The following is a 17332-nucleotide window of genomic DNA, read 5'->3' as shown; positions in this document are numbered from 1 at the left end:
TTTAAACTAGGAGTTATTAATTTCATTATGTTAAAATCAATGAGTGAAGTATGACTATTTAATTCAAAGCAATATGGCAAGGAATTACTGAGAACTTATTCTAAAACTATCACTGAGCTAGATATCATTCTAACAGACTGATCCTTAATTTCCCCTTGGAGACATTAGGTAATTAGTGCACTCCTGGTAGGATTCCCCACATGGGGGACAGTGCTCTGAAAACTTTTTTTTTAATTTAACAGTAAATATAAATAGAAGTTCTAATATTTTTTACATCCTCAATGAATCATTAGCATCACTTTGAAAAATCAATGCTCAGAATAATCCAGAAGATTATTGCACCCAGAGGTGAGAGGGCTGGGCTGTTTCTGTTATACAACAAGGACTGTCCAGGGAAGGCGAAGCACAAGCTCCCAGACATCAATAAGTAAGGTACTCGAGTCAGACAAGGGCAGACAAAGACAGCACAGCACTTCTGGAGAAGTGTTGGTATGAACTGTTACCAATTAACACTTGTAGAAGTTGGAGCATTTGTGTGTTTGCCCAGTAAATGCAGTTTTACCAAACAAATATTTGCTACAATTCCTCTTTCACCACAATTCATCATCTGTATGTGAATTCAGCTTCTTAATAAATATCTTAAGAGGAAAAAAATTATTTGTTTGTAAGTGATTAGAGACAATATAATTCCTATTGGCCTAGGCCTCCAGATCATCCAAGACATGATCCTGATTTTGCTTCTTTTTCTTCTATTGCTCTGTAAATTCCCATAATAAATGGCACAGTTTGGGTAGAAAGTAGCAGAAACCCAATGAACAAGTCAAAGAAGAAGGAAAGAAGGAAGGGAGGAAGGGAAGGAGGAGAGATGATGGGAAAATCTAGAGGTTCATTTGACTTCGGGTCTGGTGGGATTCAGAGGCCCAAACTATGTCTTCAGGCTTTCTCCACGTGGCAGATGATATAGCTTACAACTCTATATTCATATGTTTCCAGGTATTAATTGAAAAGATAAAGACAATTTTCCATAATAGTCCTTGGAGGAAAATTTGAAGAACCAATCTAGTTGGCCAAAGTTGGAATATCTCCTCAATCCTACATTAATCAGTGTGACCAAGGGAATAAATCTGTGTCACCTTTGTGGTAGATGGGAAAAGGGGCAAGTTTAGCACCGTCTGGACCATATGGAATGAGTTTCCTATAGGAAAGAATGGTTCTCTTAGCAGGAAAAAAAAAAGGGGGGGGAGGAGTACTGATGAATATACAATAACTCTAATTCTAAAATTTTAATCTCTAACCAGATATCGCTAAACCCTAGACTTGTGCATTCAGTGGTCTACTTGACATTTCCCACTTGGATCTCTCATAGGCATCTTGATGTTATATCTAAATCCAATTCTTTTTTTTCATTTATTTATTTTTTAAAATAAACATATAATGTATTTTTATCCCCAGGGGTACAGGTCTGTGAATCACCAGCTAAATCCAATTCTTAAGTTGTTCTCTTTCTCACTCTCTGATTCCTATTTTTTCCACTCAGCCAATGACATCACAGTCCATCTAGTTGCTACAATAGTATTTTCCCTTCTCCTCATGTCTAATCCATTCACAAATGATGTTTCTACTTCTAATTCACTGTCTCCATCCTGGACCTAGCTAATGTGTTGCCTCATCCAGGCAGCTTACCACAATCTTTGCCTCCATTCAGGCTCTCTCTATTATCCTGCCTACATAGCAACCAGATGATCTTTTAAAAACATATTATATATTATTTTGCATAAAATTTCATAAGTGGCTTCCAAATGTACTTAGCACAAAATCCAAACCTTTTATGAAGTCCTCCAAAGAATTTAACGCTCTGGTTCTGACTGTTCCTCCAATTTCTGCACTCTCCTCCTTGCTCACTGTTCTCTAACCATATTGGCCTTCTTTTCAGATGCTCTGCACATTCTGTTCCTTCCCCCTGGAAGATCATCCCATGATCTTGTTCTTTTGCTTATTGCTTCTGATATTTCAGATATCACTTAAATGTCCCTCCTTGGAGAACACTTAGTCATGATATACCCCCAGTCATTATCCTATGTTACTTTACTCTTAGTAGTTACATCTTATAATTAATGTATTTTTGTTGACTACTGTCTATCCTTCTATTCTATGAATCTAGAGACCACAACTTTTTCCTTAATAATTTTTATCCGGTGTTGTCACAGTGCCTTAAACATAGAATATTCTTAGTCAATTGCACTGAGTGAATAAATAAATGAGAAAAAAAAGGAAGGAGACAGAATATAATGAAAGAGTTATGAAGAGATGTATAAGTGGGCATATTTTTCTTCACAGTGTTGTTTATAATTAACCATAACTGGAGAATCAATTGGTTAATGAAAATGTTATTGTACACCTATTTTGTGTGAGACTGTGAAGGACACCAAGTTCTAAATAGTACAGTTTCTTCCTTATTGGAGTTTATTTTTTTTTAAGATTTTATTTATTTATCGGACAGACAGAGATCACAAGTAGGCAGAAAGGCAGGCAGGGAGAGAGGATGAAACAGGCTCGCCACTGAGCAGAGAGCCCGACATGGGGCTCAATCCTAGGACCCCGGGATCATTACCTGAGCCGAAGGCAGAGGTTTTAACCCACTGAGCCAGCCAGGCGCCCCTGGAGTTTATTTTTTAATTTAAATTCAGTTAGTCAACATATAGAACATCATTAGTTTCAGATGTAGAGTTCAGTAATTCATCAGTTGCATATAACACCCAGTGTTCATCACATCATGTGCCCTCTTTAATGCCCGACCCAGCTACCCCATACCCCCACTTACTTCCCTTCCAGAAACCCTCAGTTTCTTTCCTATAGTTAAGTATCTCTTATGGCTTGTCTCCCTCTCTGATGTCTTCCTATTCCATTTCTCCCTCCCTTTCCCTATGATCCACTGTGTTTCTCTGGTATTCCTCATATGAATGAAACCATATGGTAATTGTCTTTCTCTTATTGACTTATTGGAGTTATAATATAGTTTGTATATAAAAATTGGTGCATGGCCTGAATGTTTATAGCAGCAATATCCACAATAGCCAAACTATGGAAAGAACCTAGATGTCCATCAATAGATGAATGGATAAAGAAGATGTGGTATATATATACACAATGGAATACTATGCAGCCATCAAAAGAAATGAAATCTTGCCATCTGCGATGACGTGGATGGAACTAGAGCGTATCATGCTTAGCGAAATAAGTCAAGCAGAGAAATACAACTATCATATGATCTCCCCGATATGAGGAAGTGGAGATGAAACGTGTGGGGTTGGAGGTAGGAGAAGAATAAATGAAACAAGATGGGATTGGGAGGGAGACAAACCATAAGAGACTCTTAATCTCACAAAACAAACTGAGGGTTGCTGGGGGGGGGGGGCGGGAGAGGGGGGTGAGGTTATGGACATTGGGGAGGGTATGTGCTATGGTGAGTGCTGTGAAGTGTGTAAACCTGGTGATTCACAGACCTGTACCCCTGGGGATAAAAATTCATTATATGTTTATAAAAAAATAAATAATAAAAATAAATTTAAAAGTTGGTGCATGGAAAAGAGTATACAGTAGATAGATTGGATAACAAGACAATATGGCAATATGAGAGCTTTCATAGTACAGAATATAATTGTCAGATATATATGACATGAACTAAAAGTATTTTAGGAGTTCAGAGGAAGGGAAAATCCCTTTGAACTAGCAGGAAGTTTTCTTGAAGAGAAAGGGACAGGGATTTGTTTTATTGCTGTATTTACCCTCTGTTGTTACATATTCCCCTGACAGTAGCAGAAAATCTGCAGAACTTGCCTGACTTATTTTCATGGGTGGACCTAGAAAGGGATTCCCTAGCCGGCATCCAGTAACTACTGATCTTTCATGAGGACTTAATTTGCATGTAGTTCCCAGCCAGAGGGAAGGTGCAAGCCCAAGCTTGTGGAGGATAGTAACTGGATGTACTATTAGAGTCACACGTATTGTCAAATATGTCATTTTGTTTTTTGATGCTGGAGTTCAAACCAAGGACTCCACGTAGGATCTGATTTTATGGTGAACTTTTTCCCCATCTTAGCTTAGACTCTCTTATTTTAAACAGAGTAATCTCTCAAAAAAAATCTATTCTTAGGTTTGGACTGTTAAAAGGGAAGGATTCAATTAGTTTTTGTAATTTGGACTAAATGTCATGTTACTGAGTTCTCAGTAGAAAAGTATAAGCAGTACATTAATTTTCTCCAGAAATTGCTGACAATGATGACTAGGTGTCCAAAAAAGGAATAGTCTTTCAGAAGCTGGGGACAAATTATCTCTCAAAAGATGTTATTTTATGAGGTTTTTATTCTGGGAATAAAAGATGTATCTGATGTCTTCTTTTGGGGTTTCCTTCCCCAGGACTCTCTACCCATCACCAACCTGAGCATCTGTCATCTAAGTATAAGTGTTTTCAGTGTCACTTACTATACTTAAGAACGAGCACAAGATCTCGTGCCAGATTCCCCAAGTTCATATGCTAGAACCAGCACTTATAATGCCACCGTAGACACGTTTACTTAAGTGTCCTGACACAATTTCTTTATCTTAAAATGAGGTTGATGAGAATTTTAGAAATATTTTACTCCTACGGTGGTATGGGGTTTGAACAAAGGAACTGGCTCAATGCATACCCTGTACTATGGACTTAGTATGTAAGCTATTCTTAGTGGTCACACCAATACTGTACTCTACCAGACTCTACCCATTTTTAAAACAGAGGTCAACTCCTCAGGGAACGATCATCTTGCTAATAATCACATTTTAGTTTGAATAGATTCTTAGCACTTCCTTATAGTCTGATATGATCAGAATCTTGATCTTTTCCCCAAACGCCATCATGTGCATAGTTCAGAATTTCAGAGGACATTTATATGAAGTGCTGATGACCTTAACGTCAGGTTTTTCTCCCTGTTCCCTGGAATATAGAAATAAAATAAGCTCAGAGAAGCTTAGTGAAATCATAAGTGACAGAACCCAAAAGTGATCCAAACCCCTGAAACGGCCATACGAAAGAGGGTCACCCCTGGAGTCTCCTGGTTCCTTCCCTGCTTTTGATTCCCGTGGATTTCTGTTATACTTGTCAACATGGTTTGCAGATGAAACAAAACAATGTGTTATTATCTCCTTCCCTTTACCATATTGTTGATTCTTAATTCATTTATTCATTCATGGATTTATTCAAACATGCATCAAGTACTTACTGTGGGTCAGGCAGTGTTCAAAACTCTGAAGGTAAAAAGATGGGCCAGACACATTCCCTACCATCATACAGCTCACAGTCTAGAGTGGGAAAGGCACAACTGTGAACCAGTATGACAATCACCGTAAAAGCCTCACATGCAAGACGCTGGGGTGGCCCAAGTAAAGGAGTGCTGAACTTCGAGGAGGGCAAGTCACAGATAACTTATTTGTCCCTAGAGTGTCCGGGTGCTAACAGAATTGTCATTTAAGGACTTGCCAGAGGAAAGAAATTCATTGTAGGGAGAGGAAATGAATGTGCAAAGCCATAAAGGTGTGAACCAGTCCAGTGGGATTGGGAAAGAGCTAGTCATTCAGTAGATAAGAAAATAGGCTTTGAAGGTAGAGGTGGGGCAAGGGTTAATGAAGGCATAAGACTGTGGAGCTGACACGGAGGGAGATACTGGGCTTGAAGCAGGAGTATAACATACTCAGATTTGCACTTTAGGAGTGTCACCCTGGTTGGTAGCATTGTAGGGGAACAACTGAGAGAGAAGACAGCGGAATCACAGAAACGTGCCAGTGAGGGGATACTACAGAGGCCCAGGCATGAGTTTCGAAAGAGCTGAATTCAAACCACAGCAGTGGAATTGGAGGAAGGGAGGAAGATTCAATATTTAGTTGATAAAATCTACTGAGCATTATTACTAGTTTAAAGGAGTCAGAGAGAGGGAGAAATCTTGTGAGGAGGGAGGCAATATTCTATCCGTTTCCCAGAGAACATCATATAGGGGGGCTAGATTTACTGGGAGGTGGGCCTTGTGTAAACTTCTGCGGACCTGTAATTTCTGATTTCTGACTCAGTCCAGTGCTTTTTACTGTGAGGCAAAACCTCAACAGTGGGCATTAGGTTTGGGGGATTAGGTTCCAGGAAATCGGCTCACTGAGCCTCCAAACCTTCAACAGCTCCGGCTGGAAAAGCTGAGTAATAAAATGCTAATGGTATGGAGTGTGGTGAAACTCATTCCCAAAGTTGGTCCCAATTGTGAAAGTCTGCCTGCGACACAAAGGTGACTAAGCAGTACGGGGCGTCAGAGTCAAAGGACACGCATTGTTACTCATTGTTTCAAATGCTTTAGTAATGGGGTAATCATTTAAGAAAGCAATGAGTTGATACAAATAGTGAGCTAGATTCCATATTTGGGAATAAGACAAATTTAGGGTGAGCTTTCTTAAACGTGAGGATGCTGGGGCGCCTGCGTGGCTCAGTCGCTAGAGTGTCCGATTCTTGATTTCAGCTCAGGTGGTGATCTCGGGGTGGTGAGATCCATCTCCACATCAGGCTCCTCACTGCACGTGGAGACTGATTGGGATTATCTCTCTCTCCCTCTTCCTCTGCCCCTCCCCTCCCCGCAAGTGCTCACTCTCTCTCTTCCTCTCAAAAAGTTAAATTAAATTAAATTAGTAATTAAAAGTGAGGATGTTGCCTTTAAAAGTAGCATAGATACTTAAATTAATTTGACACTAATCAAAATGAACATTATCAATAGTTTACTATACACCAGGCAAGGTGTGAAATGCGTGATAAACATTATTTCATTTAATCTTCAAAACAACTCTATGAGGTAGATACTATTTTTATCCTCTGTTTTTACAGAGGCTTAACAGAATTACACAATTTTGTTAAAGTTATTTGTTTATGCAAGGATTAGAACCTCTTTTAGTCTCATCACTATGATAAACCAGTTCCAATCTGGGAATAAACTGAAACTGTCTTTGCCTCAACTCTTTTTAGAAAAGACAAGGAGTAGCTTTTTTTTTTTTTTTTTTTTTCACGAATACTTCTCTTGTTTGATTTGTCTAACCAGATGTCTAGGATATTTCGACGTTCTGGAGGGAGTCGGTTTATCAAATCTCATGTCATCAAACTGAGGTATGTAAATTTAGTTTGCAACTTCAAACCTGTACCTGTAAGAAGTACTCCATCAGCAGGACTACCCAGCTCCTCCAAGCAAATCTCTGCAGGAAGACAGAGATTTCATAAACCCTGAGCAGTGCAGCTTCTCCTGCATAGACATTTCCCAGTTACAATAGGAAGATGTAAAGTGCTCTATGTGAAGAGTCAGTGTCGGTTATCAGACAGTACAAGGGGACGAATGGCCCTGGTAACTTACCTGTTCCTTCAGCTCAGGGCTAAGAGGAATTTAGAACAGCTCTTTTCAATTATCCTCATTCTAAGCCTAGCCAACAACAACAGATGATGACTTTCTCTGCAATAAGGTTTTTCTTTAATGTCACTAGATTTTTATTATTATTTTTAATACCTTTTCATTTTTATGTTCTGATAAAAGCCAATATGCATAAATTGAACATATATTTGTTGTAAGAGAATCAAATAAATTATTAGAATCCATCTCAAATATACTTTTTATATGATGTCCAAAATGCTTGGCATTTTTGCTGGCATAATATATCTTATTTTCTACCTATTTTGATAAAAAAAATTTTAAACTCTTTCTGTGGCTATCAATCAATATACAAATATAAGTATTTTTAATACTTATTTGTCTGCTTCACTTCTTGATGGTAGAGTAAATACGCATGTGGTTAGGGGCCCTGCCTTTTCTGCTCTCTCCCTCTCTACTTTTGTTCCTTCCTTACTTTGCTTTCTTCCTCCCTTCCTCCTTCCTTCCTTCTTTGATTCTTTATCTGTTTTAAGATTCAAATCATCCTCAAAGGGCAACTGGAGGCTTTCTAGACCTCTACATTATAGTAGAATATGTGTTCCCTTTATCAAAAGATTTCCTTTAATAAATGCTTTCTCTAATTATCCACTTACCCAACACTTATTAACTGACCATCAAATCCCCCCAAATAAATGGTTTAACACAATAAAGGTTTCCTTCATTTCCAAGGCAAAATCCAAAGAGTCAAAAGTGGCACTAGGGACATGGGTGCTGGGAGAGATGTGGAATGGAAATTGCCTACTGGAACTTGAGCGTCTGGTAGGCAAATACAGGAAGAGTGAAAGCATGGAGGGTGTCCTAAGCATGGAGGGTGTCCTAAGAGTGAAAGCATGGAGGGGCCAGGCAAGAGGTGGGGTACATCTTTTCTGCGCACATTCCATTGCCCACAATTCACCAGAGTTTTGATAAACTGCAAAGGAGGCCAGCAAATGAAATCTACCTCTGTGTTGAGGAGGCAAAGGTAACTGGGTTTCATGAACACAGAACATTGCCTCTCCCGTGTCACTGCTGAAAAATGATGTTGGTGATGATGGCTCAGAATGTCTTGAAAAGCAAATTGTTTAACTATATATAAAGCATGATTTCATGAACATCTCCTTCTCTCCCACTCCCCTGCAGACGATGAGCTAAGTAAAGAGCAAGAACAATTTTTTCAGCTACAAAACTGAGCCTGTATTTCTAGAGATAATTTAGAAATCTGAGATACACATATTTCATCCATTGTTTTTTTAAATTCAGTATGAATCTTAATAGGTAAAAGTAGTTAATGACTAGAGAGGTGGCTTTATCTCCTTTTTTGCTCTTCAGTCCAGATGAACACGGCGTGAAAATTCTTATGGTGCTCATGTTTCGATACCCGTCTACTGATAGTGCTGAGCAAATCAAGAAAAAAATTGAAAGGATTTTATATCAAAGTCTGAAGACAAAACAATTGCCTTTGACTATAAACAAACCATCCTTTACACTCACATGTAAGTCCTTTTACTATCTTTGTGGTTCCTTTGTAATCCTGTCTGTTTTTCATAAGAATTTAGGTCAGTGTCTTACATTTTAAGACTTCATCACTGATATACATATATCAGTGTAGAATAAAAATAAATAAAAACTCACTATAAGGCAAACTTTAATTTTAGAAATTTATTTTCATATTTGAATAGGGCTTTTGCTAAGATTTCTAAGTTTTATCCAATATACCGTGTTGAATCTTTTCAAAAGCATAAGTAGGTAAGTATTATTTTCTGCCTTTTTTAAAAGATTTTATTTATTTGACAGACAAAGATCACAAGTAGGCAGAGAGGCAGGCAGAGAGAGAGGGAGAGGAGGAAGCCAGCTCCCCACTGAACAGAGAGCCCTATGTGGGGCTTGATCCCAGGACTCCGAGATCATGACCTGAGCTGAAGGCAGAGGCTTTAAGCCACTGAGCCACCCAGGTGCCCCTATTTTCTGCCATTTTAAAGAAGCTGAGACTCAAGGATTAGCAAGCCCCAGGGTCAAAACTAAAGCACAGGTGTTCTGACTCCCCGAGGTCTTTATAGGTCACTTCCAGGGGTTATCTTCTACAGTATCAGGGAAACAAACATCTTTATGAAGGTTTACTCCTGGAGGACAAACCATTGACATGATCTATGAAGAGGTTCTCTAGATTATTTCCAATTTAAAATGATGTTTCATTCATTTCCTCATTTATTCCTTGCAAAAAAAAAAATCAGAAAAGTTTTGGTTTTCCCTAAAAGTAGAAGAAAATGAGGTCAAAATGTTAAGAAATTGAAAGTACCTCACAGCTAGTTGGAATCCAAGCAGAAAGGCATAATAATGTGTTTCAAATGATAAGTCTCAAGGTCAGTACACAGTACCTACTGTGCCTTTCTGGCTCCTTACCCCTCCCCGCAAACACTAGCATAAGTCTCATAGACAGGTGTTCCAGTTGTGTTCACTGTTCTGATTAAGTACTTCAAGGGCAGCTATTTCTGATCTATTACCAAGAAATAAGGCTTGCCCTTTGGACTGGAAAGTCTTTTCCCCTTAAGCATCCATGAGTTTAAGAAAAAGATTATCTAAAGGTAATTTCTCTGTTGGAAGTCAGGAAAATCCTTAAAATCCATTTTGAGATAGAAACATCACACATATTAATGACAACTTTCATGAAGTAATTAGAAATAATGAAGAGTATGGTACCTACCTTAAGTGTTAATTATATTCCAGAGTAAAACAAAACACCAAACCAAAACAAACAAACAAGGAAACTAAAATGAACAAGAGGAGAACTTTGAAGGGAAAAAAGATGTCAGAGAAGGGAGGCATGAAGTGGTATGGGTGGGTTCCTGGTGCCTGAGCTTCAACCTTCTACAACATCCATCTTGAGGAAGAATCCTCAGTAAGAGAAGGCCACCAACCTGCACTGAGTGAATTCCTATCCTTTGTAGACCAGGGCTGGAAATTGGGCTATGAGGGACCTATGATGCCCTTATTTCCGTGGAGCTGCCCTTTCCACACTGGCCATCAGGCGTACGCATGACACACATTGGCTGATATATCTAATATACTGAGCACAAGCAGTGATGGGAATTGGAAGTTGCATCCTCGAGTCACACTGGAGCTCCCAAAGAAGGCAATCAGGGACATTTATCTTTAGCATTCTTTCCTAATTTCCTAATTCTTTTTTAGATCTCATAGCAAAAATCAGAAAACAAAAATGCTCTATTTACATTTTATGATAAAAGTATACATTTTGGACCAATTCAAATAAGAATTATGTATATATTAGTTGGCTATGAAAAATATCATACTCTTGAAATATGGATGCTTTGGATCATAAACGTTTCTTACAGTGACCATTTGAACAAAATCACACAAAAACAGGAACATATTCTTCTACCAACTAATTCAATGTTTTCTTCATTCCAGCTATTGACAGTAAAAAGATGAGGAATCTTCTCAGCAGCCGTAAGTTCCAAAACCCATAATTCACTGTCCGTTTCATAACAAAGATAATGAATAAAAGCCACAGAAAAGTTCGAAGCAGAATTTATACAGCCTTTTTTTTTCTCACCTAATGTATTTGTTTAACCAAACACTTGGTATTTTTATTCCTGCTTATTTTTAATATTTAAAACATTTAAATTTTAAAATTTATACCAAATACAACATCAAGGATTTTTTTTTAAGTTTTTTTACATTTATTTTAGAGCGACACAGAGAGAGACAGAGAGTAGAGTGGAGAGAGGCAGAGAGAGAGGTGAAAGAGAGAATCTCCAGCAGACTCCCCACTGAGCATGTATCCCAATGCAAGGCTTGATCCTAGGACCCTGAGATCATGACCTGAGCCAAAATCAAGAGTCAGTAGCTCAGTCAACTGAGCCCCCCAGATACAATGTCAAGTTTTATGACTTGCAGGAAGTAGTAAAAAAAAAAAAAAATACATATTATTGATACTATAAGTTTTATAACTTTCTTTCTAATGTTGTATTTTAATAGTGGTAACTAGTTAGGTTTTCTTCTGTTACAATTTCTCAGTTTTCTTGTATTCTTGCTGAAATATCTGGCATGTGTATTTTCTGCCTTCCTGCTTCCATTTCCTTTAACTCAACTTCTTAAAGATTATTGGGTCATAAACTTTAACTATAAATTCTATACACATTATTCCATTTTCTACTAGTGTTTTGTTGTAGAGAAGAAATCTAAAACTATTGCATTTTTTATTCTTACATAGGTTACCTTTTTTGTTCTGGGATGAATGTAGGAATTCTTTTTCCCTTTAACTTTTTGCCAAGAGAGTGAGATGTAATCATATTTTGCACTGAATTTTGACTAGATATTATGAATGTTTTCAATCTGTATATATATATTTTTTCTTGTTCTGGAAAAATGTTCTTCCATTATAAATTTGATGAATGATTTCCATTCCCATTGTTCTATTTTTGTTGCTGTTCCTCAGGAACACAGGTGATTTATTTGAGTTCCATTTTTTGCCCTCCATGTTGATCATTATTTCTAGTTCCAGTTCAGGTGACTTTCCTCTGCATTCAGAAAGATCTTACCCATTATGTACTCCCCAAAACCACTTATCTCAGTTGTCTAGTGTCATGTTTTGTCTTCTTCCATGTGAATTTTATATCTCCTATGATGTGTCTATGATTTCTTGAGTTTTATTTAATTACAGATAGCCCTTATGTTATATGTACTCTCATTACTGTATATTTTTCCCCTTATGTTTGGCTGCTTTTATTATGTTAAGATCATGTTTTTCTTGCACAACTTGCCTGATACCAAACACATGCCCTAAAATTTTTTTGTAGAAAATAACTTTCAGAGATGTGTCTGTCTTTTGATTTTATATATCATCTGATTTGGGGGGCCCTAACCATGCTATACAGTTGGATGCAGGCTTGATTTTTGATCTTAGATGCAGAGTTTATGAAAACTACATCAACCTCCCAGTTTGCACCACCAAATATAGCACTGATGCCAGTGCTCTTCCATTCACTATTTAAATTGCTTTCATGGGGCATCTCATTCCATTCCTGGTGCCATAACCAAATATCATGGGCTGGGTGGTTTATAAATAGCAGAAATTAATTGCTAACAGTTCTGGAGGCTGAAAGTGTCAGATCAGGATGCCAGCATGGCTAGGTGAGGCACCTCTTCCAGCTCACAGATTTCATGAGCAGAAGGGGCTAGGGATCTCTCTGGAAACTCTTCTTCTTCTTTTTTTTTTTTTAAGATTTTATTTATTTATTTGACACGGAGAGATTGAGATCACAAGTAGGCAGAGAGGCAGAGAGAAAGGGGGAAGCAGGCTCCCCGCTGATCAGAGAGCCCGATGTGGGGCTCGATCCCAGGACCATGAGACCATGACCTGAGCCAAAGGCAGAGGCTTAACCCACTGAGCCACCCAGGCGCCCCTCTCTCTGGAAACTCTTTAATAAGGCAGTTGGACTTTTTAATAAGGCATAATCCCATTCGTAGGATTCAGGGCTCCACCCTGGTGAGTTAAGCATCTCCCAAAGTCCTCACCTGCTAATACAATGACCTCGAAGAGTCGGGATTTTAACATAAATGTGAAGGGTTCACATTCAGACCAGTTCATGGGGTAACTGCATTTTCATAGAACTTCTCATCTTTTCTGTATGTCCTGATAGGATGGTGTGCCAGGAAATGTGGTTTCTGCCTACATAGAGAAAAAGAAAAGAGTTCATGAGTCACAGTGGGATGGTTTAAACTATAGTTTCTGCTTGGCTAGGAACAAGTGCGGTGTAGCTTCATTTCCTGGGCCGAGGAATCACAACAGCAGGAAGCCAAAGGCTTTGTCAGGCTTACCAGGATTCCCCACACAATTCTGGTTCCCAGGTTAGAGCTTGCGTAGTCCAAGAAATTGCTTTCAAATGCCTTTGGATATTGCAGTTTTTACCAGAATTTGTAAATTTTTTTTCTTATCTTTCCATAAGTTTTCATGAATTTTCTCCTTTTGCCCTAGAAAAATAGCATAGACTCAGATTTTTCATCTACAATATGAGGATGACACCTAACGTAGACAGTTGTTGTGAAAATTGGAGAAAATATATGTAACACGACATATAGGGCCTGGCTCAAAACTAGTAGGTATTATTTATATTAGTGTGACTTCTATGCCTATTTTAAGAGGAAGCTGGGCACTACCAATATGACATTATATTAACCCAGAAATCCTATTTGTTCAATTTTATGGTCACTTTAAACTGGAGCTATTTAATTCTGAGAAAATTATGATGAATCTATAAATATGATTTCAGGCATATATTTTAACCTGTTTCTGAGAAAATTCCTTTTTGAAAAAACTAGTATTTTTAATAAAAATATAAATAATTAAAAGTTCCATTAATAGGGGCTCCTAGCTGGCTAGTCGGTAGAGCATGCCACTCTTGAATGTGGGGTCATGTGCTCGCTTCGGCAGCACATATACTAAAATTGAAGGTGGGGTCATGAGTTTGAGCCCCACATGAGGTATCGAGCTTATTTTAAAAAGATAAAAATAAAGGTGCATGTATGGCTCAGTCAGAGAAGTATCTGACTTGATTTTGGCTCAGGTCGTGATCTCCGCCAGGGTCCTAAGCTGGAGCCCCAGATTGAGCTCTGGGCTCAGCAGAGTCTGCTTGTCCCTCTTCCTCCCCTCTGCTCTTCCCCTCACTAACCCCCTCACTACTTTCTCTCTCTCTCTCATAGATAACTAAATATATAAATGCATAAATAAACAAAATCTTTAAATAAATAAAAAAATAAAAGTCGCATTAATAAAATATATCAATATGTTTTTCAGATCTTATTGAGGTTGATTGACCTCTAACAAATTCAGAGTTTGTTGCCAGGGAACCAGATTTTTTTTAGAAACTAGACTTTAAAGTTTTAGAAAACCAAAAATACCATTATTAAGACTATTTAAAGTCCAGGCTTGCAAAGGCAATGTATAAATTCATGTCGAGGGAGAGGCATGACCTGTATTCAGTACTGGGCTCTCTCTCAGGGGCAAGAGCACACAAATTTGATGTAGATCCTCTGACTCTAAGGTCACTTACCAGCTGGGTGACCTCTATTAATTTAAGTTCTCTTTCCAAGGCTCCGTTTGTGTTGTTATAATTAACCTAAAACATTTAGTAGAGGATCTACATATTTTTAATGTTCAATAAATGTTTTATCTATTTATCCATCTATATATGCTTAATAGAGAAGCTAATTCCCGGGCTGGAGGCCTTGACCTGTTAGTATTTCTTTTGAACCTCAACAGGATCAGGTGGACCCCTATAGACTAACCTCAGATGCTGAGTCCTAGGAAGGGGTTAAAAGCAGCAGGTACAGTGGACTGCCGAAGCATCGGTACCCAGCGCAAATCAGCATACGTTCTTCTCCTCCTCTTTTTCATGAAAACGAGCTAACATATATTTCTGTGACAGGCTGTGGAATAAGGATGACATCTTCAAATATGCCTTTGCCAGCGTCCTCCTCTACCGAAAGGGTTGTCCAAGGGAGGGAAACAGCTCTGGAAGGGGAGTGGCCGTGGCAGGTCAGCCTCCAGCTCAAAGGGGCAGGCCATCAGTGCGGAGCCAGCCTCATCAGTAACACCTGGCTGCTCACAGCAGCTCACTGCTTCCGCAAGTAAGTTGGCAGGGCGGTTGTCGCCTGTCACCTCCTTGCCCCGTCGTGGCCTGTCACCAACTCAGCACTTGGGAAGAGTCCCGCTCAGCAGTTTCCCGTCTACTCCATTCCGAATGGGTCCTGCTCTGTCCTCTGAAGGCGCGACGCTTGCTCTACACTCCCTTCACGCGCGTCCCTCTCTCTTTTCTCAATATTTATGAAGTTTGGTGTGTATCACTCTCATGGTTCCTAGCACATATTTTCCTATATTGTCATGACACTGGTGTTATCTTTCCTACTATATCATAAATTATTTTAGTGTAAGGACTGACGGTTATACACATAACAAGGATAAGCTCTTCCACATGCTCAAGGAGAAAATTCAGCTGCTTCTGTTATCATTCTTTTCTGCTGAGTAACATATACAGTTGGATGCAGGCTTTTAAGTTTTGAGGTGTAGAGGGCCTCTAACAGAGGGCTAGCCTCCCTCTGTCAACATCCACCGTCACTTTAAAAATAAGAAAAAATAAAGGGTATCACTCTTGGAGCTCTTCCTTTAAGAACCCATGTGGGCTGTGTGGTCCAGAAAGGTGTGTGGATGACTGGAGGGACCTATCACCTGTCCCACTGTCCCCACTGTATTGAAGACTAGTCCTATATGACCTGATAAGAGTGTGATGCTTAGGCTTTCACAGCTATAGTTTTTAAAACTCAACTGTGTTAATTTACATGCATGCACTTGGGGCACCATGTTGCCCCAGGAGGTCAAGCACACGTCATCTTTCCTCCCTGAGGTTTCTTTTTTCTTTTTTTTTTTTTTAATTTTTACTTATTTATTTGACACAGAGAGAGAGAGATCACAAGTAGGCAGAGGGGCAGGCAGAGAGAGAGGGGGAAGCAAGCTCCCTGCTGAGCAGAGAGCCCGATGCAGGGCTCGATCCCAGGACCCTGAGACCATGACCTGAGCTGAAGGCAGAGGCTTAACCCATTGAGCCACCCAGGCGCCCCCTTGAGGTTTCTTTTAAATTCTCAAAAGACAAAAGCTCTGAGTAAAGCCCTGGCCAGTGGCACTGTTCACATTCCCTTTCAGAGAAAACTGTGCTTGGTAATATGAGGAGAGTCTTGACCATTCTTCCAAGGGTAACAGCCAAATTTTTCCAAGGTGGCTACACCTATCTTTATGTGTAGAGGTGTAATAAGAATGACCTAAGGAATTTAATGTGATTGTCACTCTCTCACTAGAGAAGAAAAAAGAGATTCATTTATGTACATTTACAGTCCTCAGAATAACTAGCATTATGCCTTGGGGGAACTTGAGTTCCACTAATTAAAGGCTTTCTGATTTGGGGGGTTAACATAGTCCTCCAAGCTTTGTACTTGTTTTGGAGAGTGACTTCCATTTTAGTTCATGACAGACACTTATTTACATAAACTTAACATAAATAAACCCAGAATGTCCATTTATTAATATCTAGTGAGGAATATATGATGCAGTGATTGAAGTGCACATCTCAGCAGGTCCAGGGTGGCCTTTGTGTAACAACAGACCTAACAGGAACCAGCCACTGAGTGTGATAAAGTAGAGATAACTGGTGACCTTCATAAGAGAAATCAGTACTGTGGTATGATGGGGATGGGAATAAATTCAAGAGAGAATGGAAGAAAGACTGGGATACTGTGAGTTTAGAGATTTTTCAGGAGCATAATCCCAATAGTGGGGAGAAATACAGTCTCAGTCTCTTTTAAAGGATGCCCATGTACATTTACAGTCCTCAGAATAACTAGCATTATGCCTTGGGGGAACTTGAGTTCCACTAATTAAAGGCTTTCTGATTTGGGGGGTTAACATAGTCCTCCAAGCTTTGTACTTGTTTTGGAGAGTGACTTCCATTTTAGTTCATGACAGACACTTATTTACATAAACTTAACATAAATAAACCCAGAATGTCCATTTATTAATATCTAGTGAGGAATATATGATGCAGTGATTGAAGTGCACATCTCAGCAGGTCCAGGGTGGCCTTTGTGTAACAACAGACCTAACAGGAACCAGCCACTGAGTGTGATAAAGTAGAGATAACTGGTGACCTTCATAAGAGAAATCAGTACTGTGGTATGATGGGGATGGGAATAAATTCAAGAGAGAATGGAAGAAAGACTGGGATACTGTGAGTTTAGAGATTTTTCAGGAGCATAATCCCAATAGTGGGGAGAAATACAGTCTCAGTCTCTTTTAAAGGATGCCC

General features: G+C 39.0%; 1 protein-coding gene across 1 annotated transcript in view; it reads left to right on the top strand.

Moving 5' to 3' along the window:
- LOC132001871 (transmembrane protease serine 11F) overlaps window positions 1-17332 on the top strand; it is a 101684-nt gene that overhangs the window by 77516 nt on the left and 6836 nt on the right. The window contains exons 4-7 of the mRNA XM_059376842.1: window positions 7104-7168; window positions 8790-8953; window positions 10887-10925; window positions 14906-15107. Of these exons, the coding sequence (XP_059232825.1) occupies window positions 7104-7168; window positions 8790-8953; window positions 10887-10925; window positions 14906-15107 (470 nt within the window). The remainder of the gene's footprint in view (window positions 1-7103; window positions 7169-8789; window positions 8954-10886; window positions 10926-14905; window positions 15108-17332) is intronic.

The sequence above is a fragment of the Mustela nigripes genome, chromosome 1 (assembly GCF_022355385.1).
Source record: "Mustela nigripes isolate SB6536 chromosome 1, MUSNIG.SB6536, whole genome shotgun sequence".
In the NCBI taxonomy this organism is placed as follows: domain Eukaryota; kingdom Metazoa; phylum Chordata; class Mammalia; order Carnivora; family Mustelidae; genus Mustela; species Mustela nigripes.
This window is presented reverse-complemented; position numbering and strand designations above follow the sequence as displayed.